Source organism: Ischnura elegans, chromosome 3 (genome assembly GCF_921293095.1).
Source record: "Ischnura elegans chromosome 3, ioIscEleg1.1, whole genome shotgun sequence".
Lineage (NCBI taxonomy): Eukaryota > Metazoa > Arthropoda > Insecta > Odonata > Coenagrionidae > Ischnura > Ischnura elegans.
The window spans coordinates 94702374-94728443 of record NC_060248.1 but is presented as its reverse complement, the minus strand read 5'-3'; the positions used below and the strand labels follow the sequence as shown (position 1 = coordinate 94728443).

At 39.0% G+C, this 26070-nt stretch overlaps 2 protein-coding genes across 2 annotated transcripts in view; one reads left to right on the top strand and one right to left on the bottom strand.

The window, feature by feature from the left end:
* The window catches only part of LOC124156167, a 51963-nt gene extending 26881 nt beyond the window's left edge, over nt 1–25082 (top strand). Inside the window, exons 2-6 of the mRNA XM_046530528.1 lie at nt 15245–15539; nt 17502–17655; nt 20528–20654; nt 21221–21391; nt 24782–25082. Coding sequence (XP_046386484.1) covers nt 15245–15539; nt 17502–17655; nt 20528–20654; nt 21221–21391; nt 24782–24909 — 875 coding nt within the window. The 3' untranslated portion in view covers nt 24910–25082. The remainder of the gene's footprint in view (nt 1–15244; nt 15540–17501; nt 17656–20527; nt 20655–21220; nt 21392–24781) is intronic.
* Nucleotides 1–25254, bottom strand: part of LOC124156164 (nascent polypeptide-associated complex subunit alpha, muscle-specific form-like) — a 76451-nt gene extending 51197 nt beyond the window's left edge. The window contains exon 1 of the mRNA XM_046530521.1: nt 25089–25254. Coding sequence (XP_046386477.1) covers nt 25089–25239 — 151 coding nt within the window. The 5' untranslated portion in view covers nt 25240–25254. The remainder of the gene's footprint in view (nt 1–25088) is intronic.
* Between the last annotated feature and the right edge of the window lie 816 nt (nt 25255–26070).

Here is a 26070-nt window from a genome sequence, read left to right as displayed (position 1 = left end):
GTGGCAAAATATGGGGTGGCGATCTAACCACTCGTCAACCCTGAATAACGCATTTCAACAACAGTAAAATCTCTTAATTTGTCGTACTACGAAATTAAATGGACCATGGTATTAGATATACAGGGTTTGTCCCAAAAGTAATGAGCTTAATTTTTTTGCAAAGCGGCAGTACAACGCCACCTGCGCGACCGGTTGGAAGTGTTGGGGGGGACTCTGAGCTTGTCAGCGACGCCTCTTTCAGTTGTATACGAGCTTTCGGAGCGGTAGGACTTCATTTTTAGTAAACCTCCGCGCAGTGCCTCGTCGTGGTTAGGATGGAGAGACCTTTGGAGCAATGCTATGCGATAAAGTTTTGCGTCAAACTTCAAAAGACGGCGAAGGAAACATTTGATTTTCTCACTGAAGCCTTCAAGGATGATTTCTTGTCGTACTCGCAGGTCAAAAAGTGGCACAAGTTGTTCAAGGAAGGCCGGGAAGAAGTGGCCGATGAGGCCTGTCCTGTCCACATCGCAAACGAACGATAATGTTACTCGTGTGCGAGATTTGCTGAACAAAGACTTCTGAATGAGTGTTCGTTTGATGGCAGAACAATTAAATTTACCGAAAATAGATGTTCATCGAATTGTTTCCGAAGACTTGTCCATGCGTAAGATTTGCGCGAAACTTGTGCCTAAAGTCTTGTCAGACGCTCACAAACAGCAGCCGAGTCACACCGCCTTCGTAGTAAACTCCTATCTGACCCGGATCGGTGTTTCAACGGTGCCACAGCCCCCCTATAAGCCCGATGTAGCCCCGGCAGACTTTTTCTTGTTTCCCATGGTGAAAAGCGAGCTGAAAGGAAATCATCTGGAGACCCTAGACAACATTTAAAAAACCACGACGAGGTGCCTAAACAGCATTCCGCAAAGCGAGTTCCAGAGGGCCAACGATGCATGGAAAACGTGTTGGCAAAGGTGTAGGTATAGACGCGGGAGGAGACTATTTTGAAGAGTATTAAGTTGTATTATATGTTTAAGCAATTAATCTATTTTTCTGAAAAAACGCTCATTACTTTTGGGACAAACCCTGTATCCTGCATTTAACTATCAATGACACTACGAGATAAACATGCACAGGATTGAAATAATGTGCTCTAATTGGGTTCACGCGAAAAAGAGATCATTTATAGAGACACGGTTAATATAAGGTCTTAAAGGTTTATTTTTTATTTCCGGTAACTTAGATCACAAAATCAACTGTGAGGTATTCGTCTTGACGAACTACGGGGAAGAAAACAATTATTGTGGGAAATATAAACATAAAATCGTATAAAATGATCAAGAAAAGGAATAACCAAATTGATTGGCTAAGAGAAATGACAAAATACGGAGACGTCTAATACAAATTAGTAACTAGATGGAGTAAATGAATTCAAGCGGCTAGTACATTAACCGAACCATTAACTAAGAAATTGTTTTAAATCCAAAACGAGACAAGAATGAGTAGGTATATTACCAGTCACTATTATTGTACCGCTAATGAGAAGAATACAAGATTTCGTCAGCCTTCATGAGATAAATATCATAACAAATTAATAACCGTTAATAAGCAGAATGCGGAGAGGGAACTGAAAATGACTTGCCACCAGAATACAAATAGTGAACAACAATCAGAACTGTCTGCTACACACAACTGACGAGGTAGGAGATGCAAAAAATCTTTGTGATAAATGTGACCAGTTTGAATGCAGTCTGAAGTTTAGCTATCACTGGAAGACGCGTAATAGATGTGATATGCGTGAATCTGATTCTTAATTGATGATAAAAACAACCCTTTCGCTTAATAAATTCACTCACACCTTCATGTTTATTCCTTTGACCTTATCCTTTCCAAACCTAAACTGCAAAGGAGGGCGATAACTTGCATATAAAAAAAACAAACATGATACATCATAGATAAGCACCAGCATCCCAAAGATCATGAGAACATTACAATAGACCCTCATCGGAAGGAAGCAAATACTTTGAGACAAGTAATTAAGTCCTCCGTAAGGCGTATAAGCAATGGATTTAGCCTGGTGATAGAACATGACTTCATTTCAATTACACAGGCCAGTGACGTCCATATTACGTACTTACGCAAGACTTAAGCACGAGACAGGTAAAAACATGCCAATGGCCATGGGAAATTTGATCATCGCCAGGAATCAAGGATTGACGGGCGGGAAATTGGACGCATTATTATGTTAATGATACGGAGAAAGCACATTAAATATATGTACAGTGGCGCCGACTCCATGGGGCCTGAGGGGGCCCAAGCCCCCTCAAAAATTTGTTATGGTGGTGAGGAAAAAATATGCCAGGCTTGTCGATTTTCCCCGAAGTGTCCAGATATCGACATTCGAGTTATCTGGCTTCTAATATTGATCATATGACTCTTCTAAAATGCTCAAAAAACTTAAAACTTACTACTTATAAAACTTCCCGGGTCAAGATCCCCGGATAGGGCCCTCCCAATATTTTTTTGTAAGTCGGCATCCCTGTTTATGTTCATGCAACGCGAACAAGTAATTGAACTTAACAGTAACTGTACTTATAATTAACGCAATCATTCAAATGGATGGTTGGTTTTGATGGGAACGGGAAGGCCCCACCCTAGACTTAGAGGTGTGTCATATTCACAAATTACGAGGACGCCTCACTATCCTTGAACCGTCCATTTAATAACATTTAACTCGTAGCAAACTCATCTTGAAATTTTCGGGGCACATAGAAGTGATCCTACTACATTTTTACCTCGATCTTAAACCTGAATCACACAGTCATTCTTTCCGTTCCTGTGAGTGGTAGATCCAGCGATAGCTTTTCAGCGACCAAAAAAAGTGATCGCTCAATACACGATTTTCTGAATCACACAGTCATTTCGCCGCCGCTTTTCGAATTTACATTTGCTATTCCATTAAACGCCAAAATTGACGTTATAACCGCTGTTAGTGGCCGTGTGTTCTGATTACTGAAAGTTATTGCCAGATATGGTTTCAGGGATGGAAAAAGGGACGTGCCGAGTGATGGAAAAAGGGATGGTATTCCCATCGCTGGAGCCATCGCGGGAAATGATCGCGTGAAACGGTCATTTTTGTTAATTTGTGTTTTGTTTAATAAAAGGTCATTTATATTTGATAAGCTCAACCGTATAAGGTGAGATATGGTGCAACAAATTAATGATTAATTGAAAACTATCTTTTGCATAGGTACTCTATTAAATGGAGAAAATTACTTTCCACTCGATAATACGCACAGCACAGCAATATTAATTTGACCTTATGATGATGCTAAGTGCTGAAACACGTTGAAACTAATTACCGCCATTGAGAAGAGGGCAAAAAAGTTTGATTTCACTCAATTTTATACTTAGGGCTAGATAAATTCAAACAAGGACACACCATTATAATTTATTTCTAAAATAAATATAATACTTTAAAAAATCATACATTCATAAATTACTCTATTCTTTCAAACAATTAGGTTATCGGAAAAGACTTTATATTTACTGCATTTGGAGAGTAGGGATGGAGTTTCGACCCCCTTCATATTCATCCCAGGATCAATAAATACATTTTCTTGCTTCGGAAAGCTTACTCCAAAAATTATAAATGCAACATGGGCATATATTTACAGTTGATAGTACTACGCTGCCAGTATGTGAGACTATAAAACATCAATTCGTTCAGTGCCTACAAATTTAAGATGTTTCGCTGAACTATTCGAAAGAAATACGAAATCTGAACGTGCAGTTACTGCTCCAGAGACATATAATCCCAATACTCGAATCATTTTCACGCTACGGTCCACACTCCTCACGACAATGTTTGTAAACGTGGAAGCCTCGCCATAACGCAGGTCGAATTTTGATGTGACACATATCGAGGGATGGATCCCGGAATTAGGTCAGTGAGTGAGTGCGTCCGTTAATAGCAGGTCCGTTCCCCATTCCGACGCTGCCAGCCACTCTGCCAAGGCGGCACGCGCAGACATCCTAGAGGAGATGAGCCGCGCCCGGAAGGCTTGGACGGCACCGTCAACATACACGCGCCCCCCTCCCCCGAAGATTGCGCAACGGGGACGTAGGGAAAGGGAATGCCAAAGGGGGGGGGGGAGAGAGGGGAAGGGTGCAGCAAAGAAAGTATGCGGGGGCGTAGGATGCGGCGATGCGGATTAAGAGGAAGCATAATTCCCCGCTCACAACAGCTACACTAGATGTGACGTCACTTACTGAGATACAGATTAAATGATGACATTCCGTTCCGTAAATAGCACTATAAATCGCGAATCAACTGTTAAATACGTTTAGAAAACTTCTTGTATTACATGATTTTGTCCCCTCCGGCGTATGATACTGGTGAAATCTTATCGGGTTTTCCAGCGGGTGAGTTGCTTGAAGGCCGACGTTTACATGGCTGCCTCTTCCTGTGCCCTGAGGACGATGGCAAAGGCAACCATCGAAACGTCGACCTAAAAGCAACTCACTCGGTGGGATACCGGAGAAGATTTCACCAGTTCTTATATTAATTGATACACGAACGCTAACTCCTTTGCGCATGGATAATTTCAATAGAAATTCGAGCTTTTTTTAAGTTAATGACTTTTAAAAGCCGATTTTGGCAATTGAGTTTTCGACTTTATAGTGCATGTTGTTGTAAAAGGGACTTTAACACCGCTCTACTGTTTTTTCTCTTGAATTATAATTTTTTAAATATTAAAGGATAGTCTTTAAATTAAGAGAGCATACGGGTTAAAACCTCGACAAAATTTGCCGCAAATATGAAAATTTTACCCCAGAACTAATTTCAGAAGTATTTTAGCTCATTTGAAACATGGTGAATTTGAAGAGGATCTCCTCCATGTACGCTAAATTTTCAACATTACAGATTATTGTTTTAAAAAATTTACATAAGAGAAAACTACGTTATTTTACGGTAAAGATGCGTCCGCCACAGGCGTTTCCGCATTACTGGGAGAGAATGCGAGCAATCACTTAATTCGCAAATCGCGCCAGGACTGTTAGGTAGCCGCAATGTCACAAATTATATTTGACATAGAAACAAAAATAATATTTGACGATTCTACGCGTATTACCTCAATTAAAAGATTTTAATGGACTCCCATGGCCTAATCAATTTATAAACCAATTATTATACAACGTATTTAAATTCAATTTTATGTATTATCATTATCAAATATTTAAGTAATTATAATAGCAAATCATAAAAACAATTTAGATTCTAGAGAAAATTATTTACAACTTTAAAAACAAAAAAATATGAGTTACTAATTCTTTGTGATGATTCCATTAAGCAGTAGCGAAACCAGAAAACGAAAACAGGGGAATTCCATCACGATTAATAGAAATATTTTATCTTATTTGACCAACACAACTCCGTATTATCTTATCAACTATAATATTTTAATAACATTTACTTTCACTGTAAAGGTTTTAACCCTCGGAATATCCTTAAATGTACCACTGGGTTGAATAATCTCGAGTTTTATCGATGGTATAATACCAAAATTAAAAAAAAATATTGGAATCGCTATAAGACCCACTTCCGACCACTCACTCATACTAATGTGATGGGTGAACGAGAGGAGATACGAATAAAATTCACAGAATCAACCCCCTATAAAATCGCCTGAAACCAAAGGAAAAATTATTGAAATATTAACTTTTCTAACCATTAAAGTATAGCCAACTTCCTATATGCCTCTAATGTTTGGGGGCTTTTATGGGGTCAAAAAAGCGATGGTGATGAGGAATTTGAACATCGCGAAGAAACTTGTTAAAGGCACCAAAGTCATTGTGATAGCCATTAGTCCACACCTTGAAACAGGCAGAAAGTCTGGAAGGCAAAAACTGTTTGGTATTCATTAGATTCATTTTAAGTAGGTTAGATATCACCGAAAAAAAATGATTCTTATGGATCAAACGGTAGACAAAAATTGTAAGAACCAGCAGAGTGACCGGAACTTCTGCAGAGGCAGAGCCCCCCAGCGAGCGAAAGCGAGTTCGAACATAAAATCGACCAGTTCTAAATTGCTCCAAACTAATCGGAGTGGATCAATCATTCGCCCATTAACGCATCCCAGAGGAGGCACTCTCGGAATGAGGTTGCGCAATACTGGAACTTGTGTTCAAAGCTACGGTGCAATGACGAAACTAAATGTTAAGAATATCCATCGCAGTAAAAGCATTATGGAAGGCCATGCTTTAAAAGTTCTAGAGTTGCCATCTCCATTCAGCACGGAGTAATAAGCATTTATACCCTGGCTTCCGGCGTAACTTCGTGGAATTCATTTGTCATTACCATAAGGAAAAAAGAAGGTAGTGAGTGCACTGTGGTGATCTGCACGTGGCGAGCGGGTAACTCATGACGCTGCACTTTAGTGGAGACCAGGTAGTGAAATCACTTTACTTCACATAGAATGGCAATGCGTTCTTTCTTCGGGTATTTATTATACTTCAATCATAACCATAAAAGCCCAAAAATTGATGGAAAACTTTAAACAGTACAATAATCTGACTTTATGAAGCGGTTCATGTCGTCTACATAGACTGACATTCTCTTTTCATCAAAATAACCACTCACGAAGAAGAAGAATTATTAAGATATGAATTTAATCAATTTTACGCACATTATTTACTGAATTTCCAACATTGTAGTTTCAATATAGACCTCTTTTTTAGGTGATGCGCCGCCTCATTAAGCGCTCCTTACACAGAGCTACCGACACTTAGGCCTTCTGCAACAGGATTACAGAAGGTGCGCTAGTGATGGAGAAAATTAGCATGGCGGCATGAGTCTTCTAATATTGAGTCACATGTACTCGACAATTAAAAGCCGATTTCAGAAGATAGGAATTAGAGCACGAGAATTCCAAAGATACGATGGTGGCAGAAAAATTAATGGCTATCCATGACACCTGGCCACTAACGTTTTTGCCACTTATGAGTTATCGCGCGGGATAAAATATCCCGAAGTTTAACAGCTTACATATGTTACCTCTAAAGACCTAAAAAATTGTGGGGTCATCTCTCCATAAAAAAATAAAATTGATAAAGTATGTACTAAGTACTGCACACCTGATACTTCATAACGTTAGTCAACAGGGAATCGGGCTAATACTGAAAACAACTTTGATCCTAATCTCACTCCCACCATGCGTCAGGATAAATTCATGAAACGATTAAAGAAAACTTATCTAAAAACACACCACTGGTTACCAGAATCGATGACGTTCTTTAAATGGATCCATCACCCGTTTCCAGACCTCGCGTCACAAATCACTTCACCAAACAGGACCTTAACCTTGATGACTATTCAATAGTCAGAAAATGACTAATATCAAGAGAATAACTCGACGTACAAAAATTACTAGGAGCTGCGGCCGAGAAAACAGTCACCTAGAATCTTATCTCCCTTTGAAGTTTGAAGCCATAATGAACTCTGGACACCTTGCATCACTCTAGTCCTCGGGGCCAAACTAGTCATCGATCGGATGACGCAATGAAGTTTTACAAGTGCTGATTGGGACTATGAAATAGGAAAAGAGAGGAGGCAAAAGGAAATTTAATTAGTGTGGTCGATACGGGCCTCACTAATTTAGTACCACCTTTGACCCAACATATGGCGTGCCGAATTACTTTCGACTGTATCATACACAAATCTGACCTGAACTTCGAAAAAAATCCCATGAAGAAAAAGCAAATATGGAAGAGAATAGCATGCTGAGATGTCGCTAATAATTACATCAATAATTTCATCAAATAAAAAACGGCTATTACCCCTCCCAGCCTGTACACTTTCGATCTACGATTACTGACGACGTCAATTGTACCAATAAAAAATTATAACAAAGAAATAGTCATAGCGGGTAACCAACATTCTGCATTCCATTAGAGGCAGAATTAAATATCTTGTATGGTATGCGGCACAATGTGGTGGAAGTTTTTTGTATTAGCACAATGAGACATTGCAATATTTCCACTGGATTTATTTGACGAGTTTCGTTGTTACAAACAATTGACAATGTTTGTAAACTGTTCTTGGGATTCCCACCGGGTTAAATCCTTCTTATTGGCCAACGTTTTAAGCTCCGTCTCGGCGCTCATCATCAGGGCTAAAAATCAAGCCCTGATGATGAGCGCTGAGACGGAGCTTGAAACGTTGGCCGATAAGATAGAATTAACCCGGTGGGAATCCCGAGAACAGTTTACACACATAATTCGCCGGGAAAGCATCAATCATACGTCAGTTGATAATGTTACTTGTAACAAAGAAACGCGTCGTGTTAAAATAAATCCGGTGGAAATATTGCATGTCTCATTTTACCTACAGAATTAAAATACATGGAATGTAACAGTACAGCATCAACCCTTACTATGCATCTCTGTGTATTTAAAGGAGCAATTAAATAACAAGAATATAGGTAACTCCGCCTCAAAATTTTAATGCGAAATACTCAATACCAATACTAGCAAACGGGACCGCCGGCATGAGAATGTTTCGCCTCAGAAACCGCAAGTATGACGAAAATGTACAGTGTGCAAGCAGAAGGCACATACGAAACAAAATTAGCATATGGGAGAAGGATGGCATATTTATTGTCTGAGAGGAGCACTCACCACGACTAAGAGGATTTGGGTTCAATGTTGTGTTATTGGGATGTGACGACCGACACCTTAGGCCATTTGCACATTAGGGAAGGGTAAGGAAGAAAGGGTTGAGAGAAACCCGGCGTCGGCATTGGCCTGCTTTAAATGAAAAGAGACAAGGGGACCATGGTTTGAAGTCCCATCCGACGGACGGCAGTACTTGATAAGTCCACAAAACTCTCAAGCGGTGGTGGGACAGTCTCTGAAAAATCTCCGCCACCAGGGGCGCAGCTAGGAATTAAGGCTGGGGGGGGGGGGGGGTTTAGGTGCATTAATACCGGGGTGTGTGGGGGTATGGAATACCCACCAGGATAAGCGGTAAGTGCGAGATTAATAAATTGCGGAATTTTAAGATAAACGGTTCAAAATGGTGAGTTTTACGGCTCCCTGAGGGATATTTAATTAACCCTTACACTATTCTATTAGTAATATCAATCCGATTAAGTAAAATGGATTAAACTTAAAAATTTCTCTGACCTCTGGGGGGAGGGGGAATTTAACCCCAAATGCCCCCCCTCGCTGCGCCACTGTCCGCCAACACCGGGATTGAACCCTATAACAAACACACGGTCGGAATTCAACATTCCAGCCATTAAAATAATCCGATCCCAATTTTGGTTCGATTCCCGACAAGGACTGACTTCTCATAGGAATACCCGCCCCTGCCTGAGTCTGTGATTGATTCCACAACAAGAATATAGACATAAATAATCTTTCCATACAGAAGATATTGATAGCGAGAATCTCTATATTCTCCGGCTCTAGTGATAAAGATGGGTGGACATGTCTAATAATATTCACCTCACCTTCCTTCAACACTAAATGGATGTCCCTGAATAGGTTTATTATTTGACGCTGACGAAAGAAGACGAGAAAACACTGGAGATTGGATGAGATGATGTGGATGGAGAGGAAAAAGAATGACGAAATGCTAGAAATGGTGGGAGAAGAAATTTTTTTAAGACTGCGGGATTGGATGAGCGAGTGCTCAGTAGGGAGGGAAAATTTAAAAAAACCGGGTTAAAGAGAGAAAACTTTTAGGCGAGCGGGAATTGGGAAAAAAGAGGATAGGATTTATAGATAGAAACAAAGGGAATAGGTCTTGCTGGGAATTTAAGAGGGAAGTTCCATTAGAGGATTTTGGGCAAGCTGGGTGGTTCGTAGCACACTCCATTTAAAACTGCCATAGCCGATCCAATACCTCGAGTGATAAAAAAGCGAATGTTTCTCGACTTCTGAGTTTCTACTGAAGTCGTTGCTTTTCACACACAAGTTTTTTTTATTTACGCTAATCTGTGTATGAGAGTCCCCAACCTGAGAACAATTGAACCGGTATGATGAGAAAATACGCTTTTCGCTGGACTATGAACACGAAAATAAGAACGAAAACAAATCAGAGAAAGTATATCCCATAACACTCTTCTTCTGTCATCTCACCCTCAGGTTACCTCTTCTTTAATTTCAGAATACATGATTCTCAAAAATATCTCTGCCCTACCATCATAATGGCAATCCTAAACTTAGGACAGTCAGTTTAATACAATTGTAAGGTAGGTGCAGGAGCTTTTCTTAATAAATGCTGACTCTCTCACACACGCACCAGCAATCACCAGATAATTAAGCTATTTGAACCTAAATATGAATAATTAAGTACCTAGTCCACATTAAGGAAATTGTTTTCGCAAATTAATGGTAAGGAATTTTCTCAAATACCATTACAAAATATCTTTACACAATAACAGCCTCAATCTACTCCTTACGCAATTCGTTTTCTTTTTCCCATCGCCTACCACAAATAAACAACCGCCACAACTACCCATGAAAAAAGAGGTGGAGAGAATAGGCCAAGCTTAACGGTAATTCCACTCGAGAGATGAATGGAAAATGTACCCATGATCCGATGACTTACGCGATTACAATCGTTCGGGGCACGATAAAGGTAATCTCCCACGGCCGGTCAGTGAGGAGGGAGGGCGAAATTAAATCGGGATGAGGGGTGGAGAGTACACGGAAGGGGCATTGATCTTTTGAGAAGGCAAAGGGGGGGGGGAGTTGGAAGAAGGAAAAAGGGGAAGGGCGGTGGCATGAACGAAAGGGGGAGGAGGCTTCAAGGGTTCCACCCTGCCGGGGAGGTACGGGGGCCCGGGCGCCAGGGAGCCTTATCGCTCGCAACTCATCCCCTCAATGAATCCGCGGCCACGTAACCTACTGCCGCCCACACACAAACACACTACGGCTCAGGGGAGCACAGTTGCAAGATGAATGAGAGCACGTATACGCCGCCCTCGCACAGACAGAGGGCGTATTGCAAGGGACGGATTACCTACACGACGGAGCTATGACAATTGTAATAGCACTCAGCATCAGAACATAGTATTGTCTTATTTCACATGGACCAAATGTTTAAAAGGAACACATACCTGAGTATTTCAATGAAGAATAAAAATTATCATAATTTCCTTATTGTCCTATCAATATTGTCTATACAATTTTATTGGTTTGTATATTAGTTCAGAATAAGGCAACAAAGTTGAAGATATGCCGGCTAGAAAGTAAATATAAGCATTTTTTACCAAGACTAGAGTCGCAAAAAACAGACATGTGTTATACTAAATAGTCAATAGTTAAATTAATTAACTTCAATTCAATCAATCACTATTTCCATAATTGACAGCACATTAAAATGTTCGATAAAAATTAAAAGGGAAAAATAATCTATCCATTAGTATCGCTATTGGTCCACCCCGTGTCTTAAAAGAGAGGCCAAACTCACGGTCTTCTCCAGTTCTTCCACAATGTAATAATGCCTTAATGGATTAACTTAAGATGAGTACAACATCACCACGAGATTCAAACTCAGGCGTATCAGTATAAGAAACCTGTAGATATCACAACCAACCTGTTCACTAACTCGAAAAATGTGTAGTGATGGAGCGAGGACAGGCACAAAGAGAAACTTCAGCGCAACATCGATCAGAATTCTAACCACGAAAGTCTCTTTCGAATGATATTTTCTCGATCGTACTACAAGAGAGTGAAAGGCACGAAAATTCCAGTGGGTCAGTTATAAGCAAGTGGACGGGCAAATTAGAGAGCTGCTATGGGGCTGAGTCCGAAGCTGAAGTCGTAATTTACGGCGCTGACTGAACGGCACGTATCGAAGGCGGTCGTTTCATAGCACTAGTCAGTCATCATAACTTGCCGTAACTTGTAAATGCCGAATCATCACAGCTTCGCCACCCTCAGATTGCTAACGACCTGAAAAGTTTGTTCACGAAATAGTCGCTCTCTTCGAGAAATGAAATCCTGACGCATTAGGTTTCGAGAGAACTTATGACGCTGACAACCATTGCATCCATACGCAGCAGACAAAAATACAGGTAACCAGCTCAATACTGTTGAATTAAAACTTTTGGGCTATGTCGCCGCGTCAGATTTTGGGTGGCCCCAACGTTTCCCGACCGATGCTGGTCGCTTTCTCAAGGGAATCTGAAGAGGTGGGATTTAAAATTGGTCAATTTCAAAAATCAATTTTAAATCCCACCTCTTCAGATTCCCTTGAGAAAGCGACCAGCATCGGTCGGGAAACGTTGGGGCCACCCAAAATCTGACGCGGCGACATAGCCCAAAAGTTTTAATTCAACATGACGAGCACCCGCGAAAGTTTTAACGAAGAATTACAGCTCAATACTGATATCAAATGCTAATTATTTTCGCAGGCGCATGGTTTCCACTACGTCACGCTAGGGGCTGATAACTTCCATCAATTAGCATCCACGAATACGTAACTTGAAGTTGGAATTAAAAAATGGGAACAAAAATAATGATCGAGTTTTCAGTACACTTCCCGCTGTGTTTTAATGACTCTCGAGCACTTACGGAAAATGAGGCACAGTTGACGCATTAGAAAGCCCCCTGAGACTAGGTGAATATCGACTAACTTTGATGAGAAATCATACAAGTCACAAAATAGATAGGTCTTCATACTGCAACAGTCAATATACTCTGAGCATTATTCTAAAATAATCAAGCCAGAAAAAGGTGAAGGAATCAACGAGGATAAGTTATACTATTGAATAGGTGAAAAAATTACTAATGTAGGAAGTTAGAAAAAGCAATAGAGTTAAGATACGATTGATCTCCATCCATTATGAGAGAATTCCCTAGTTAAGTACACACAAAGATAAATTTAAAGATGGGGATTCACTCTAACTCCAAAACTTCATCGGTATAACAACTTTGGGCCCTTCACTGAGTTCAGACCACACTAAAATCACACTTTGAAAACGCAATAGTAACCTTTGATTTAAATCCCTAAGTTTCATTTTCCACAATCTTCATAATAATCGCGTCTAATTTCGATGCTTATTTCTCCATCGCCAAACGGGATGAAAAACGAAGTTGGAACGTTGAAAATTAATATTTTCCTATAAAAATTATCAATTTAACATTAAATTTTTTTTCAGCAACGTTGACGCCAAAAATGGCACACGTATGATGCAACCAACTTAATAACAGAAAATCACGCACACCAACAAAATTCTATGCTTTAAAAAGCAAAGGTGGCAACCAAATACTTTTACTAAATATAAACTCTATTTCCCAAGGCATAAATTATCCTAACAGTAAGTCAACACAAATTTGTCGAACGGAATCTCGTAAACCACGATATTAATATCTAAATCAATTCTCAAAATGAGGATACAATTATTTCCAATTACAATGCACTAAACTATAACTTGATTAGTTTCTGGCGCAAGGAGATCTATCATATAAAAAAGGATGCACCAAAATACCTACTGTTCAAAAAAATATGAGATAAAGTAGTATCACATATCACCCGGAAACCCCTTTTCTCACTATGACGCAACAAAGGTTAAACGCATACTTTTGTCCAGGCCAAACACGTGCGAAATTTTCGCGAACGTGAGATGTGAGGGGGTAAAAAAAATAGCCGAGACGAAAATTTACTACAGCGCAGTTCCAATTCATGCTCCCCACACCCTTAAGGGAGTTTCCCCGGTCACGCAACTGTGCAGAGAGGGATGGAGTACGAGGCGGGGGACAGGTTAGGGGGACGAGGGTTAAATGGGGGTGAGGGGTGGGTCGCCATCATCGATCTCCACACTCCTTGAATTATCAACTCGCGATTATATATTCTATTCTCAAGGAGAGAGGGAATATGGAGACGGGGGTGGCAGCCAAGGTGACCGTGGTTGAGGGTGGGGTGGAACCACCCTTAAAACCCCTAACCGACTTGAAAAAAGAAAACCCTTTACACGAGAGCAAAGCCCCACTGATAAGGATATTTACGGTTGAAGTGGGGTTATAGGAGACACTGCGAGTCATTGACATCTTTATCACAATCATCAGGGTTAACAAAACGGGATAAGTTTTAGACCTCCCAGTCGACATTCCAATCAAGCGGCAAGAATCAATGACCCTACATATATGCATCTAATAAAAAAACACAATATGAAGAAAGTTACCAACTTCGGCGGTTAATTAGACAGTGAGAAAAACTGCTGGGATCGAGAGAACAACCAACGGTAATGTGATATGCAAATGCTTCCAAATAGCAATATCCGCACTTATTGTGTTTTAATATGTCAGGGAAAACATTTTTATTAGTTGTATTAAATCTAGAAAGTAAAAGGGATCACAAGAGCGAAGTTTGAATTTACACTGACTCATTCTCGTCCAGCAGGTTAATGGCAAGTCGAAGAGAAGTCCGTAGGGCCTAAAGGGAAAAATAAATTACACGGTATTTACAGAAGAGCGTCTTGCAATTTTACAACGGTTTGAAAACCAATCATTATGTTATTCTAATATATTGTACCCTTACGACAAGGCATCAGGAACACGTACTACGGGGTTATGACCACTTATCTCTCTCATCTTCCACTTCAACGTAAGCCTCAGACGCGACTTGCCCAAGAGCAACGCAATAACAATGTATCTCTCAAAGTAGGGATCCGCTCCTGGTGATTATGCAAAACACACACACACAGAACCTCTTCTGTGGCCTAATGCACAGGGTACATCACATGTAGTGATGGAAAACTTGATTTTCGGATAATGCCTATATTATGAGGTTAATACATTTTCTAAAGTTTCCTCAGTACTGCACTGGCTAAAGGAATTCTATTAGTCATTTTAAAAAAATATGGTAAAATTTAAAAATATTTATTTTAACACAATGGTTTCAAAACGTTTCATTCTCAAGGGTACTAACATTTACCGCCACAAAAAATAATGAGAGTTAGAAATCGTATCCCCCTCAAAACTTTCCGCGCCAAAGTACAATTTGATTGAGCTTGAAAATTTGCCCCCTTAAAAAAAACTCACGAGTTGAAACCGACGGGGTTAAGATAATTTTTTTTGGAATATTAGCAGGAGACTTTAATAAAAGATAGTATACTTTGGTTCACACCCAACGAAACATGCAACCTCTCCCTTACTGACAGCTAAATTTCATCAAATTAGCAAAATAGTTAGATCAAAAATGAATCTCGATTAAGAGGACGATTCATACGATGACTTCTTTCCCTAACAGTTGGCGTGGGGGTGGAGGCGACGGCGCAGGGGGGAGCCCCTATAGTACCACAAGGAGCCGTCCCCTTCCCACCCAACGTACCCCCCAACTTCCCGCCCGGCCTCTTCCCCGGGGGTCTCCTGCCTCCGGGGGTCACGGTGGACGTGTCGGAGGATGCGGGACAGTCCCTCTACCAGCTTCCCGGCACCTCTTCCTGGGTTTCCTTCGACGTGACCAACTGGAGGGGATACCCCGTACGGCTCTTCTTCATGGCCGCCGATCGCATGGGGTTCGTGAAGGACCACCGGCCCAGGAGGTGAGACTACACGCCAATCTATTGCCTCATTCACATTACGATTTTTCCAGCGATTGTCGGAACTATCATGCATTCACACGACGATGGTTAAAACCTGTGCTGCCCTCTAGTGCTGACATCAAAAGTGAACGTGAAATTGACGGTTAGCAAAGCTGTTGACATATGCAGGAACAAGATATTACTGTGTTCAACGTGTATTTACCGAATAATTTTTCTTCTGCCCATATTCTTCCTTCCTAGGACATGTCCATTAAAAAATAGAGCTACAAGAGCTTTTCGTATTTCTCTCGTCGCTTCCGTTTCCGGTCTCCCAGAGCCTAACCATCGTAAAGTGGCAACGTTCGGAACTAAGTCAACTATTGTCAGGACATGCATTCACACGGCTAGTTCGGCCAAATATCGTTCGGACGATCGCAATGTGAACGAAGCATATGAGGTGAGCGAATGTATCGATATCGAATCGTGTAAGGCATGATTCGATTCAAAACTAAGTATACCTCAGCAGCTTTGTACTCCGCACGACGTCAATAAGGAGTAATGTTCGTGACTACGCGATTCAAAAAAAACACAATACAATAAGTCATTAGAAAAAATGTGTCACCATCATGAACGACACCCATCGAGTTAAAAAGCAAAGTAATGGTACAGAGAAATTCATTTAGCATTGATTAATCCTTACTTTTCATTTAACCCTTCATCTAGTTACATACTTGAGCCGACAGTAATGACATTTTCCTGTAAACAACGTGATATGACTTCAATTACTACAATCATTAGCTAATAACTCAAAATGTGGCCCATATACGGGAAAAAGTTTTATTTATACGATTATCAAGGTATCACGACCACTACGCTAGTTTTCTATCAAAACAACATACTCTATCATAAATCAACATTTTTCGAATCCTTGGGCAAGTATCGCCAAAAGAATCTGTATAAAACTGACGCTTTCTCCAATGCAACATAGGAAATATAACACGAAAACCGATTTTTTTATGTCCGTCAATCGATGAGGTTCAATTAGAAGAGAATATTATGAACTTTTCATGAAAATGTTGCATACTTCGTATCTCGGACCCAACTTCTTTATCGAAAACTGCACGTGTTTTAACACTAACGAGTCATCACGAAAGGAAACGTGCTGATAACACGTTATCGTCGAAATGTGCGATGTTTCTGCTTCAGTAAAATTTTGAATCGAAAAAAATGACACATTTTAATTATATTTACACGATTTAATTAGCCAGTTTGCCATAAACTAGCATAGATTCTGCAGCAAAAGAGAATTCGATTTTTTAGGATTGGTTTTCATAACAAAACACTTCTTAGACATACGCTCAATTATGACGCATGTGTCAAGTCAATCGTGACACCGAATATTTTACTTTCTCATAACCAATGGCAAACTCTATTGCTAAACATTCACTTCACTAAAAAAATTGAAACTTTATCTTGCTTTGATTCAAAAAAGAATCTTTCGGAACGTATAAATTTTCCAAGGATTCGTTTCCATTGCAAATATGAATTTTTAATATATCTTAAAAAGGAAAGTCAGCAGCAGAGATGAAGTTATTAAACTTAAAGATATGATCTTCTCTCGTGCGTCATTCGAGGAGAAATTTTAAATTAACAGAATGGCAAAAAGCACACCATATTACCTATCGCCAGGTGCATTTAACGTTCTCTTTACCTGGAGTTTTTCTACGCAAATTCCCATAATTATTTGCAGCTGATTCAACTATTTATCCCTGAAACAATCCCATTTTTACACATAAATGCACAAAAAAACAAATATTTACCAAAGAAATAAGAACTACTAAGCCAGCATTTAAATCAAAATCAGGGACGATAATTTCAGTATTTCATCCCCAGGAACCCCACAATGGTATACATCGAAAACTCCTTTCTGACATGATTTTCTCCTTTTCTTATCATATGTTAAATGCTAATTATGGTACAAAGTGCGATCCTGCCTCCTGGAAGGACAATTCGTGTTGAGGTGCTGGTGGTTGTACCTTATGCGGTCGGAGTTGGAGCGGCGGATAACATTACGCTGTCAGCACAGGGCCCTGACGGCATTTCCATGAGGAGCGCCGCCATCACTATCGGCCAAATGGTGAGTACCAATGCACAGTAGGGTAAAGACCCTATATTGCGTACACCGTAAGTTGGCGCACGGGCCCGCGAAGTACCTGAGTCGCGAGCACAGTCGGGGACGTAAGGGCCGACAAAACAAAAAAGTTAAAACAAAAAATACAGTATAACGGCTATAAAAAATTTTTCGACCATTTCGTTATTTATGATCGCAGCACTTCGTGATTTTTATCACTCTTCTTAGCTTTTTTAGTACTTTACAAATATGCTATTTAGACTGAGATATTATGAGAAAGTAAAAAAAAGTTAATAATTCTATTAGAGGCGCAAGTTGCCTTCGTCGGGGGGAGGAAAAGGAGGGGCGAACGGACCCGCCAGCTACCAGTGTCGGTCCCATACAGTTTTTTTTTGTGTCGGTCCTTTCCTCCCCTCCTTTGCTCGCGGCTCAGGTACTTCGCGGGCCCGTGCGCCAACTTACGGTATACACACTATAAATTTTGATCAAAATGTAAGTTTTTCTCAAAATTTACATTTTTTCAAAGCTCAATCTAGGAACTATTTCATGACTTTGGCTTGATTCATTAAACTCGGACTAAAGATGAAGAAGTGCACAGAATGTTTATGAAAAATACAGTTACAATAACGCTAAATTTGAAGTGATAGGTTCATTTCAACACAAATATTTATTTGTTAACCACTCGCATTTCCACACTTCCATGCTTCTTCAAATACGTCAGTTAAACGACGATCAAATATACAAGGTCTTGAAAAGAATCTCTTTCTCTCACAATTTACGACTTGTTCTTGGTTTATTCCAAGGATATGTTTATACCTCTGCATGCTCGAGATGATAACCTCAAGACTACATTTAAAAAAAAAATAGAAAATTTACGAAAAATACGGTTTCTAAATGGCCAAATGCGAATTGATACATCTTCAAACAGAGAAGTAGTCTCCCATGGCTGTAAAGTTAGGAATCACGTCAAAGATACGAGACAAATTACTGAGTATGTTTACTGGAACGGGAAGATTCGCAGCAGTGGCCAGCCTCTCAACCAGAAACCCTTCACGAGCACTCACTCAACTCGAAGGAAACTTTGCGAGGGTTCGCTACGGTTGCCTCGGTTGAGAAACTACTCACTCTCTCATATATATGCATACAACATTCAATCCCTGGGCTCAACGCCTTGTTGCCCCATTCAAGGTGTACGGAATTGCCCCAAAACGACATGACGCAGCATTTTCAACACTAACCTAAAATAAGAACAATATAGGACTTGTTTTTGGCATTAAAAAATAGCCCATGACATGTGCTAATAAAACCACTAGTTTGAATGTAGCCACTAATAACATATTTCCCTTACCTTAGTTCGAGTTAGTCTTTCAAATTATAAGAAAAGTTTACAAAACAGAAAAACTCTCGCCACATGCACGTGTGTAAAGGCAGAAGCTCCCAGATTGTCTTAATCGGTCTCGCTTTTCTTCTGCTATGCAGCAGTACTTCCCAGTGCTCACTACATACTCCAGTGGATTTAAAATTATGGTGCACTGTACTGCCCCACTGTGCGGTACTACCCTGCTCTCCCCTAACCTGAATGGGATAAGTGGAGCGGTTTTGAAATCAAAGATTTCCGTTTCAACCCAGTTGAGGATCATTTCTTCACATCAATAAATTGTATCTAACTTATCACTCAAAATTTTGTTGATGCAAAGAGCAGATTCTCAACTGTGTTGAGAGGGAAATATTTGATTTCGAAATTAGTCCACTAATCCCGTCCAACATACCCATATCATTGGTAGACCCCGAACATTTTCTCCCGGAGTTGAGCCACAAATGGTTAATCCTGTCGTGGGTGTCCCATAACCTTGAGTGCACTACATGCAACATTTTCATTTAACAATTTAGTTAAAAAATCCTACTCCATGGTTTGGATGATAATAATCCCCACCAACTCCCTCTTTTTAAAATTTACATGCACAGTGTTCGACATTGAAAATGTACAATGTCAGAAACAATAAATAAAACATCACCTGATAAGCTCAGAACCAAATATACTAAGGAAATAATGGCCATAACAAACCTGTCCAATTCTATTCATTAGAGGAAATACGTATACTTCTTAAAACATGTCAAACGAGCTACAGTAAAAGCAAGAAAATAATCACATGTTATCATTTCAACTTTTTTTTCTGCTGTAATTTGACTAAGCTTTCACAAGGATTGGACAAGCCAATGAGAATGATGGATTTATGTGGGTATGGATGAATAATATATCCATTTCTTGATCTCAAAATGCCAATAAGGCTTTATAGTTTCCATGACTCCAAGGAAATAAGCAAACTAACCTAAGAAGAGGAAGGAGGAATTCTCACAACTCAACAAAATATAAGAATTCTTCCACCAATCAACAAGCGAAGAGGGGGAAGACTAACAATATGATGACAAGAATACTTTGATTGACATGAATCAGCACATCAATCACTCAGAGTCATGAGCTTTGAGGAATGACCACCTGAAACATTTCTATTGAAAATAAAAGCCATGATTATGTATTCTTAAAAATGGATGTCATTAGGTTTTCGCTATGATGTGAGAAATGTGATGCCACATAAACATTTCAAATCAAAATAAGCTGAAGCCTTGAGACACGAAAATACATAACTGTCTCGTAAATTATATACTTCGTTTTCAGATGTGTAGATTTCAAACGAACTATGAACATTGAATAATTCTCTCAGCTGAATCATAAGAACTATGGTCATAATTTGAATTCCTGAAGAAAATAATACTGTTTGTTCCACACATGATGAAGGATGTGAAAATTCCATGTAGAAAATTCACCGATGGCATTTCCTTACACATTAATGAATACTATATATGTAATATTTTACAGGAATCTGATACGTGGAGACCATCATGCTCATACACAATCACGCAATCTTGCAAAGATGCACAAGATACTTGGAAATGTCAGTCTGCCTTTTGGGCAGCAGAAGTAACAGTGCAAGATGACGAATCAGGTAAGTTCTCATATTTCATTAAATATTTTAGCGCATAGTATGCAAAACAGGACTCTTTGAAACATAGCAATAATGTGAAGTTGAAAGAAAAATTCTGGATTCTATGCATGCATAATCTAGCCTTTCACTTATATTACTGCCTTTCAATCATGTAAGCAAAATTTATCAAATTGCTTTGAAAGTTTTTTTTCCTCCAAATGGAATGCATACGAGGTCAAATGTTATGGTAATTCACCTCAGCAACAGCAAAAGAGTGAGACATGTCAACATCAATATGATTTCATTCTATCCCTCTACGGACACCTTAATTCTAAATTCTTCCATTCCTACTTCACCAGGTCCCTCTCACTCCCTGTAGTTAAGTACAAATGTAAGCTATGTTTTTTATGAATATCTTTGTAGACTCACAAATAATTAGTGGGTAGAGTGTTAGGTCTCATCTACATTTGTGTCATTGTGATGCAAATATGGATGAAACCCAAAAATCCTACTCTAAGATTCATGAAGATTTAAGTGAAAACCAAGGATGATAAAAGTAACACACAATTTCTTCAAATGTATTACAGGGTTGCTGAAAATCAGTGCTAAACCACCGATCGGGGTACGATACAACTCCTTTTATGCAGGGACAAAAGAAGAAGTGAAAGTGTACTTGCAATCTTCATGCTGTGAAAAGGTCATCGAGATAACAGCAGTTGATTTGCAGGGAAATTACAGAGTGTGCAATGTTGATGCCAGTAAGTATATCTTGCATCTAGCAGATTTGAATGTAGGCCGTTCTTGGAAAAGAGATGGATGTGTTGAACCAAAAATATACCCACTGAGAGATAAAAATGAGACCTAAATTTCAAATCAAATTTAAATAGTGAATGAGAATCAAATACAATTGAAATTTCTTATTTGATTGGCCCTGAACACAGGAACAAAAAAGAGGGATAAGTAAAGAAATGTCCACGAATGAACAGGTTACATTTTGGATGCCAACTTTGCTGGTCAGTGTCATGCATGTATGCATACATAACTTTCCCTAATTAGTACAGAGTCTTCTATGGTGATTAAATGGATAAACTTTTTAAGGGCTGATTCATTTTGATGGGCGACGGTTTCACGCCAGGATCAGAAAAATTGGATGTTTTGGGATTGGACAACAGTTTCCAAAGATAGGACTCAAATATGGGAGCTGAAATGTGCTCAATACTGTCATCCACCTAAATGAATCAATGCAGCCTCTACCCAAAAAATATTAAATTTTAATCTAAGAATTGAATGAAAGAAGAAATAGCTAAATATGTACAGTGATAGACGACCCATAGAACAAAATGGGCGCATAACCCTCCTTGGAAAATTAATCAAGAGCATGAAATACAATGAGACAAACTATGAATGGATTCCTAAAACATTCAATTCATAGCATTAAATTTTATAGGTAACTACTTGAGCATTAGTAGCATCAATGACATGGGCCCATTGCTACAAAAAATGTATTATAGAAACATAATTCCATTTGATCAGGACCCAAATATGGATCACAGAGAATGTTTAAGCCAGAAAATCATTAGCTATGTCTAATGTATAAAATTGTTTCACGCTTGATTTTGTGGAAGTTCTCTATATCCATGAGGAAGAACACAAATGGTAATTTCCACACTTTCTTCATCATTAGCTATCGATACCTCCAAACCTCCACTGCATAATCACTCAACAATCCCCCACCGAATCAAATCCGCTCATCTAGTACTATAAGGGCTAACTAGATGAGCAGATTCCAATTGGTGGGCGATTGTTGAGCATTTATGCAGTGGAGGTATCGCTATGTCTGCTAATCAAATATCTTTAGCTAAGTCTGACTGACTAAGAATAGATGAATGCCACTTTCATAACTTTACCCACTAAAAGCACTCAGGAGTGTCTGGGAATACTAGGTTTCTAATTCAGATTTGGACATCAGGTAGAGACTCAAATTTTTTCGCCAGAACAGGAGGACTAAAAATAATACTCAAACAAAATATCCAATATAAAATGCATATAAATTAACATTATTTCTACCTCTTCCACCTCCATGAGCCACTATCCACAACAAGAAACGTCAGCACAAAAAGCCAACTCAACAGCTGGCTCATTCATTTTGATAAAGTGACCAGGAATGGTGTCAAACAGTTAAGTACGTGAGGTACTCATGACCATCAGGAATACATTAATTGTCATCAAGTTATGAAAAAGGCCAACCACATAAATTTTCAAACAAAAAAGTGCTTATAATTCACTAGACTAAAATGCCACCAGAAAAAAGTGCAACAATATCAGTGGAAAATTTTGTCATGCTTCCAGGTAAATTAAACAGTCGACTGTACAATATAGAGGGTTAACATACTTGCTACCCTTTTCTCATGATTTACATAGCCTAAATCTCTACATTTACTTATTCCAGTGACAATCCTAGCATGCCACTTTGTAACTTGATTTCCGGAATATCCACTATCCTTAACATACCTACTCTACAATACTTGTACCAGCCAAAAAAGGTTTTAAGTGGACATCAAATGAACAGGGTGCGTATGGGTTTCCGGGCGCTCCAGCCGCGTTCATCGGTTTTGGGTGACGACGGTTTCGAGAGCCATCCTTGAAACCCATACGCACCATGATCATCGCCGCGGAAACCTACGCAGGAATTTCATCAAATGAACAGTTTCCACAATGCAACTTTCTGTCTCCTAAAATGACCTATAATGCAAAAACTGCTAAGTCTAACCATGCCAGCACACACATGACACCAAGTTAAATGCAAAACAGAGACAAGCACCATAAAATAAAATCGATTAAAGTTCTAACACATTTATGGACAGGATGTAAAAGGTGCCAATAGACCCCTCTTCACCTGGATGTTATTTTTTAAGTCTAGGGGGTCAAGAGATCTAAAATCCAGCCCTGACTCATGGTGCCCATTAATCAAAAAATAAACAATTCTGAAAACGACAGTAGGCACTTTTCATGCATCTGAACATGCAATTTAAAAGGAATTTTTATGCCCATCCATGTTTTAAAAAAAAATTACCATGCTTCTTACTCAAAAATTACAGTGCTAACCGTAATTTGAGTACTTACAAATTTATTTATTTTCTGAGTTCAAGAGGAGGCACAATTGCATTGGAAAATAAGCCACCCCTTTATTTCAACACAATCCTGCAACAGCAAATTCAGTCATGGAAGTGTACCACAAGTAGATTTTCACTGATCTACGTTTAATTAGATGTGTGAGAATTTATTTGGTTTTGAGGACAGTGAAATTATTGAGATAAGCTTAAAACATCAAAAACACAGATATATAATATATTTACACTTAAATACAAAACAGTTCCTAAGGCATTGGCATATAGCTTCCTTAGGCGGAGCACTACACATTTAAAGTAATCGGCTGGGACTTTTCTCAGACTTTGGCAGCAAACAACATGATTTATAGGTACGAGTGCCCTATTTGTCCAGGCTAAACCCACATTTACACTTAGACAATTAATCAACAGAACGTGCAACACTGGGGCAACTTCCATATAAGAGAACAGCGACCAACAGCAGTAAATAAAAGTCATTGCCTCTACTCCAGCACCAAAACATATTGAGTACAATAAAAGAAAAGTTATCAATAAAGACACCATAACGTTTCATTATCAGAGGATATGCAAGTGCACCACAGATGAAGAAGACTTCATGGGGTTAGTACACTCAACACTGACTTAAAAACAAATCTTAACATACACAGATCGTGACACATCAAATCTTTATACTTTTAGGATTTCCCTACGTTTGTTACGAATGCAAAGAAGAAACGAGAGACCCAAATCAAGTTAAAAAGATGAAGAATGACAATCCTGACCCGTTAATAACAAAAAGTTACATTTAGAATCATAATGTTGTGAGTTGAAGATCAAACGAAATTCGAAAGCAACAGTAATGCCATTCATGAATTTTATAAACAAATTTCTTTCGAGTAAATATGCTTTCGTCAACACCCTTGCCACTCGATCAATGTACGACAAAAATCACCAAAATTTGCTGTAGTCATATTGGGTATTAACAGAATAAGAGTCACTAAGTTAGAGCAAGGGCTAATTCCGGATAATTTTTCTTTTCAGGTACGCTAACTACTGGTGAAATAGCTGCAATAGTATTGGGAGTTCTACTGCTCATAGCACTGATAGTGGTAATTGTTATTGTGATTGTGGTATGTCGAAGACGTCGTAGGCAAACCATAAAATTATGAAAATAAGCGGTTAGAAAGACTTATTACACGGAGAAGAAGTTGCTAATGGGGTATAATTCCATCTGCCGGCTCTTTATCACGACTTTATACTACCACAACTTACCGGGACAATCTCAAGTGAGCCACGTATTAAAAAAACAGTGACCGTTAAAGTGATAATAAGTGAAATGAAGACATACCTTCTGACAGCGAAAGAGATGGGCCTCTTTGGGAAACTGGAACCAACTTCGCTGCAGATGTGAAGTCTTCATAGGGAAATAAGCTACCAGCTGCAGAAAGAAGAGGATTATTTACAGGTGTTACACCCACATGCTTGGTCCTGTCAGCCATGATACACTGAAGCTAAATGTGAGACTATCAACTTCCAAAATATGCCACAGTGCTTCATAATAAATCTAATACGAATAATTAATTAAAAATCAATATTTATATCATATTAATACACCTTTTTATCTAATTAAATCCGATTTCTTTATTTCAAGAATCTCTACTAATATGACGTCACCTTCCCATGACGTGCAAAACAATAACAAATGATTACCTAGTTCTTCATTCTCTCGCTATGTGAGAGACCGAATATCATGCCGAATATAATCACTTGCCACTTTCTATGGCAGCCATAAGTAAAACACAGTGGTCCTTCAACTCTTCAGACCTAAAACAACGATTTTATAACACTTATTAACGTGATACAGTCCGCAAGTCAACCAAGAATTCTAAACATTTGCTTCGTTTTGCAATAGTAACGAGTAACGCAGCTGCTAGCGTCACTACCCACTGAACGGATAAAATGGGAAACTTTTGTATATGGCTCAAGAAAGCGCTACTTTTAAAACTCAAAATGGTTTGCTCAATGGCCACAACAACAGATTCTTGTAAAAAAAAAAACATATATTAATGCTTTCTGACTAACTAACTTTTATTTGCACATAAAAGAGCTTGAAATTTGAAGTAATTTTTCGATATTGCCTCGAGAAATTTTTTATGAACTAATACTACAAAGAAACCAAATTTATGTCAAAAAGCAGTGTGGTTGAAAACCACCTTGCGTTTTTTTACAATAATCCAATTCAATTTTTAAAGAATAACAGGAAATCTTAAAGAGAGGGAGGAAATCATGAGGAAATGACTAGAATTATAATAGAGACCCATTGATGATTG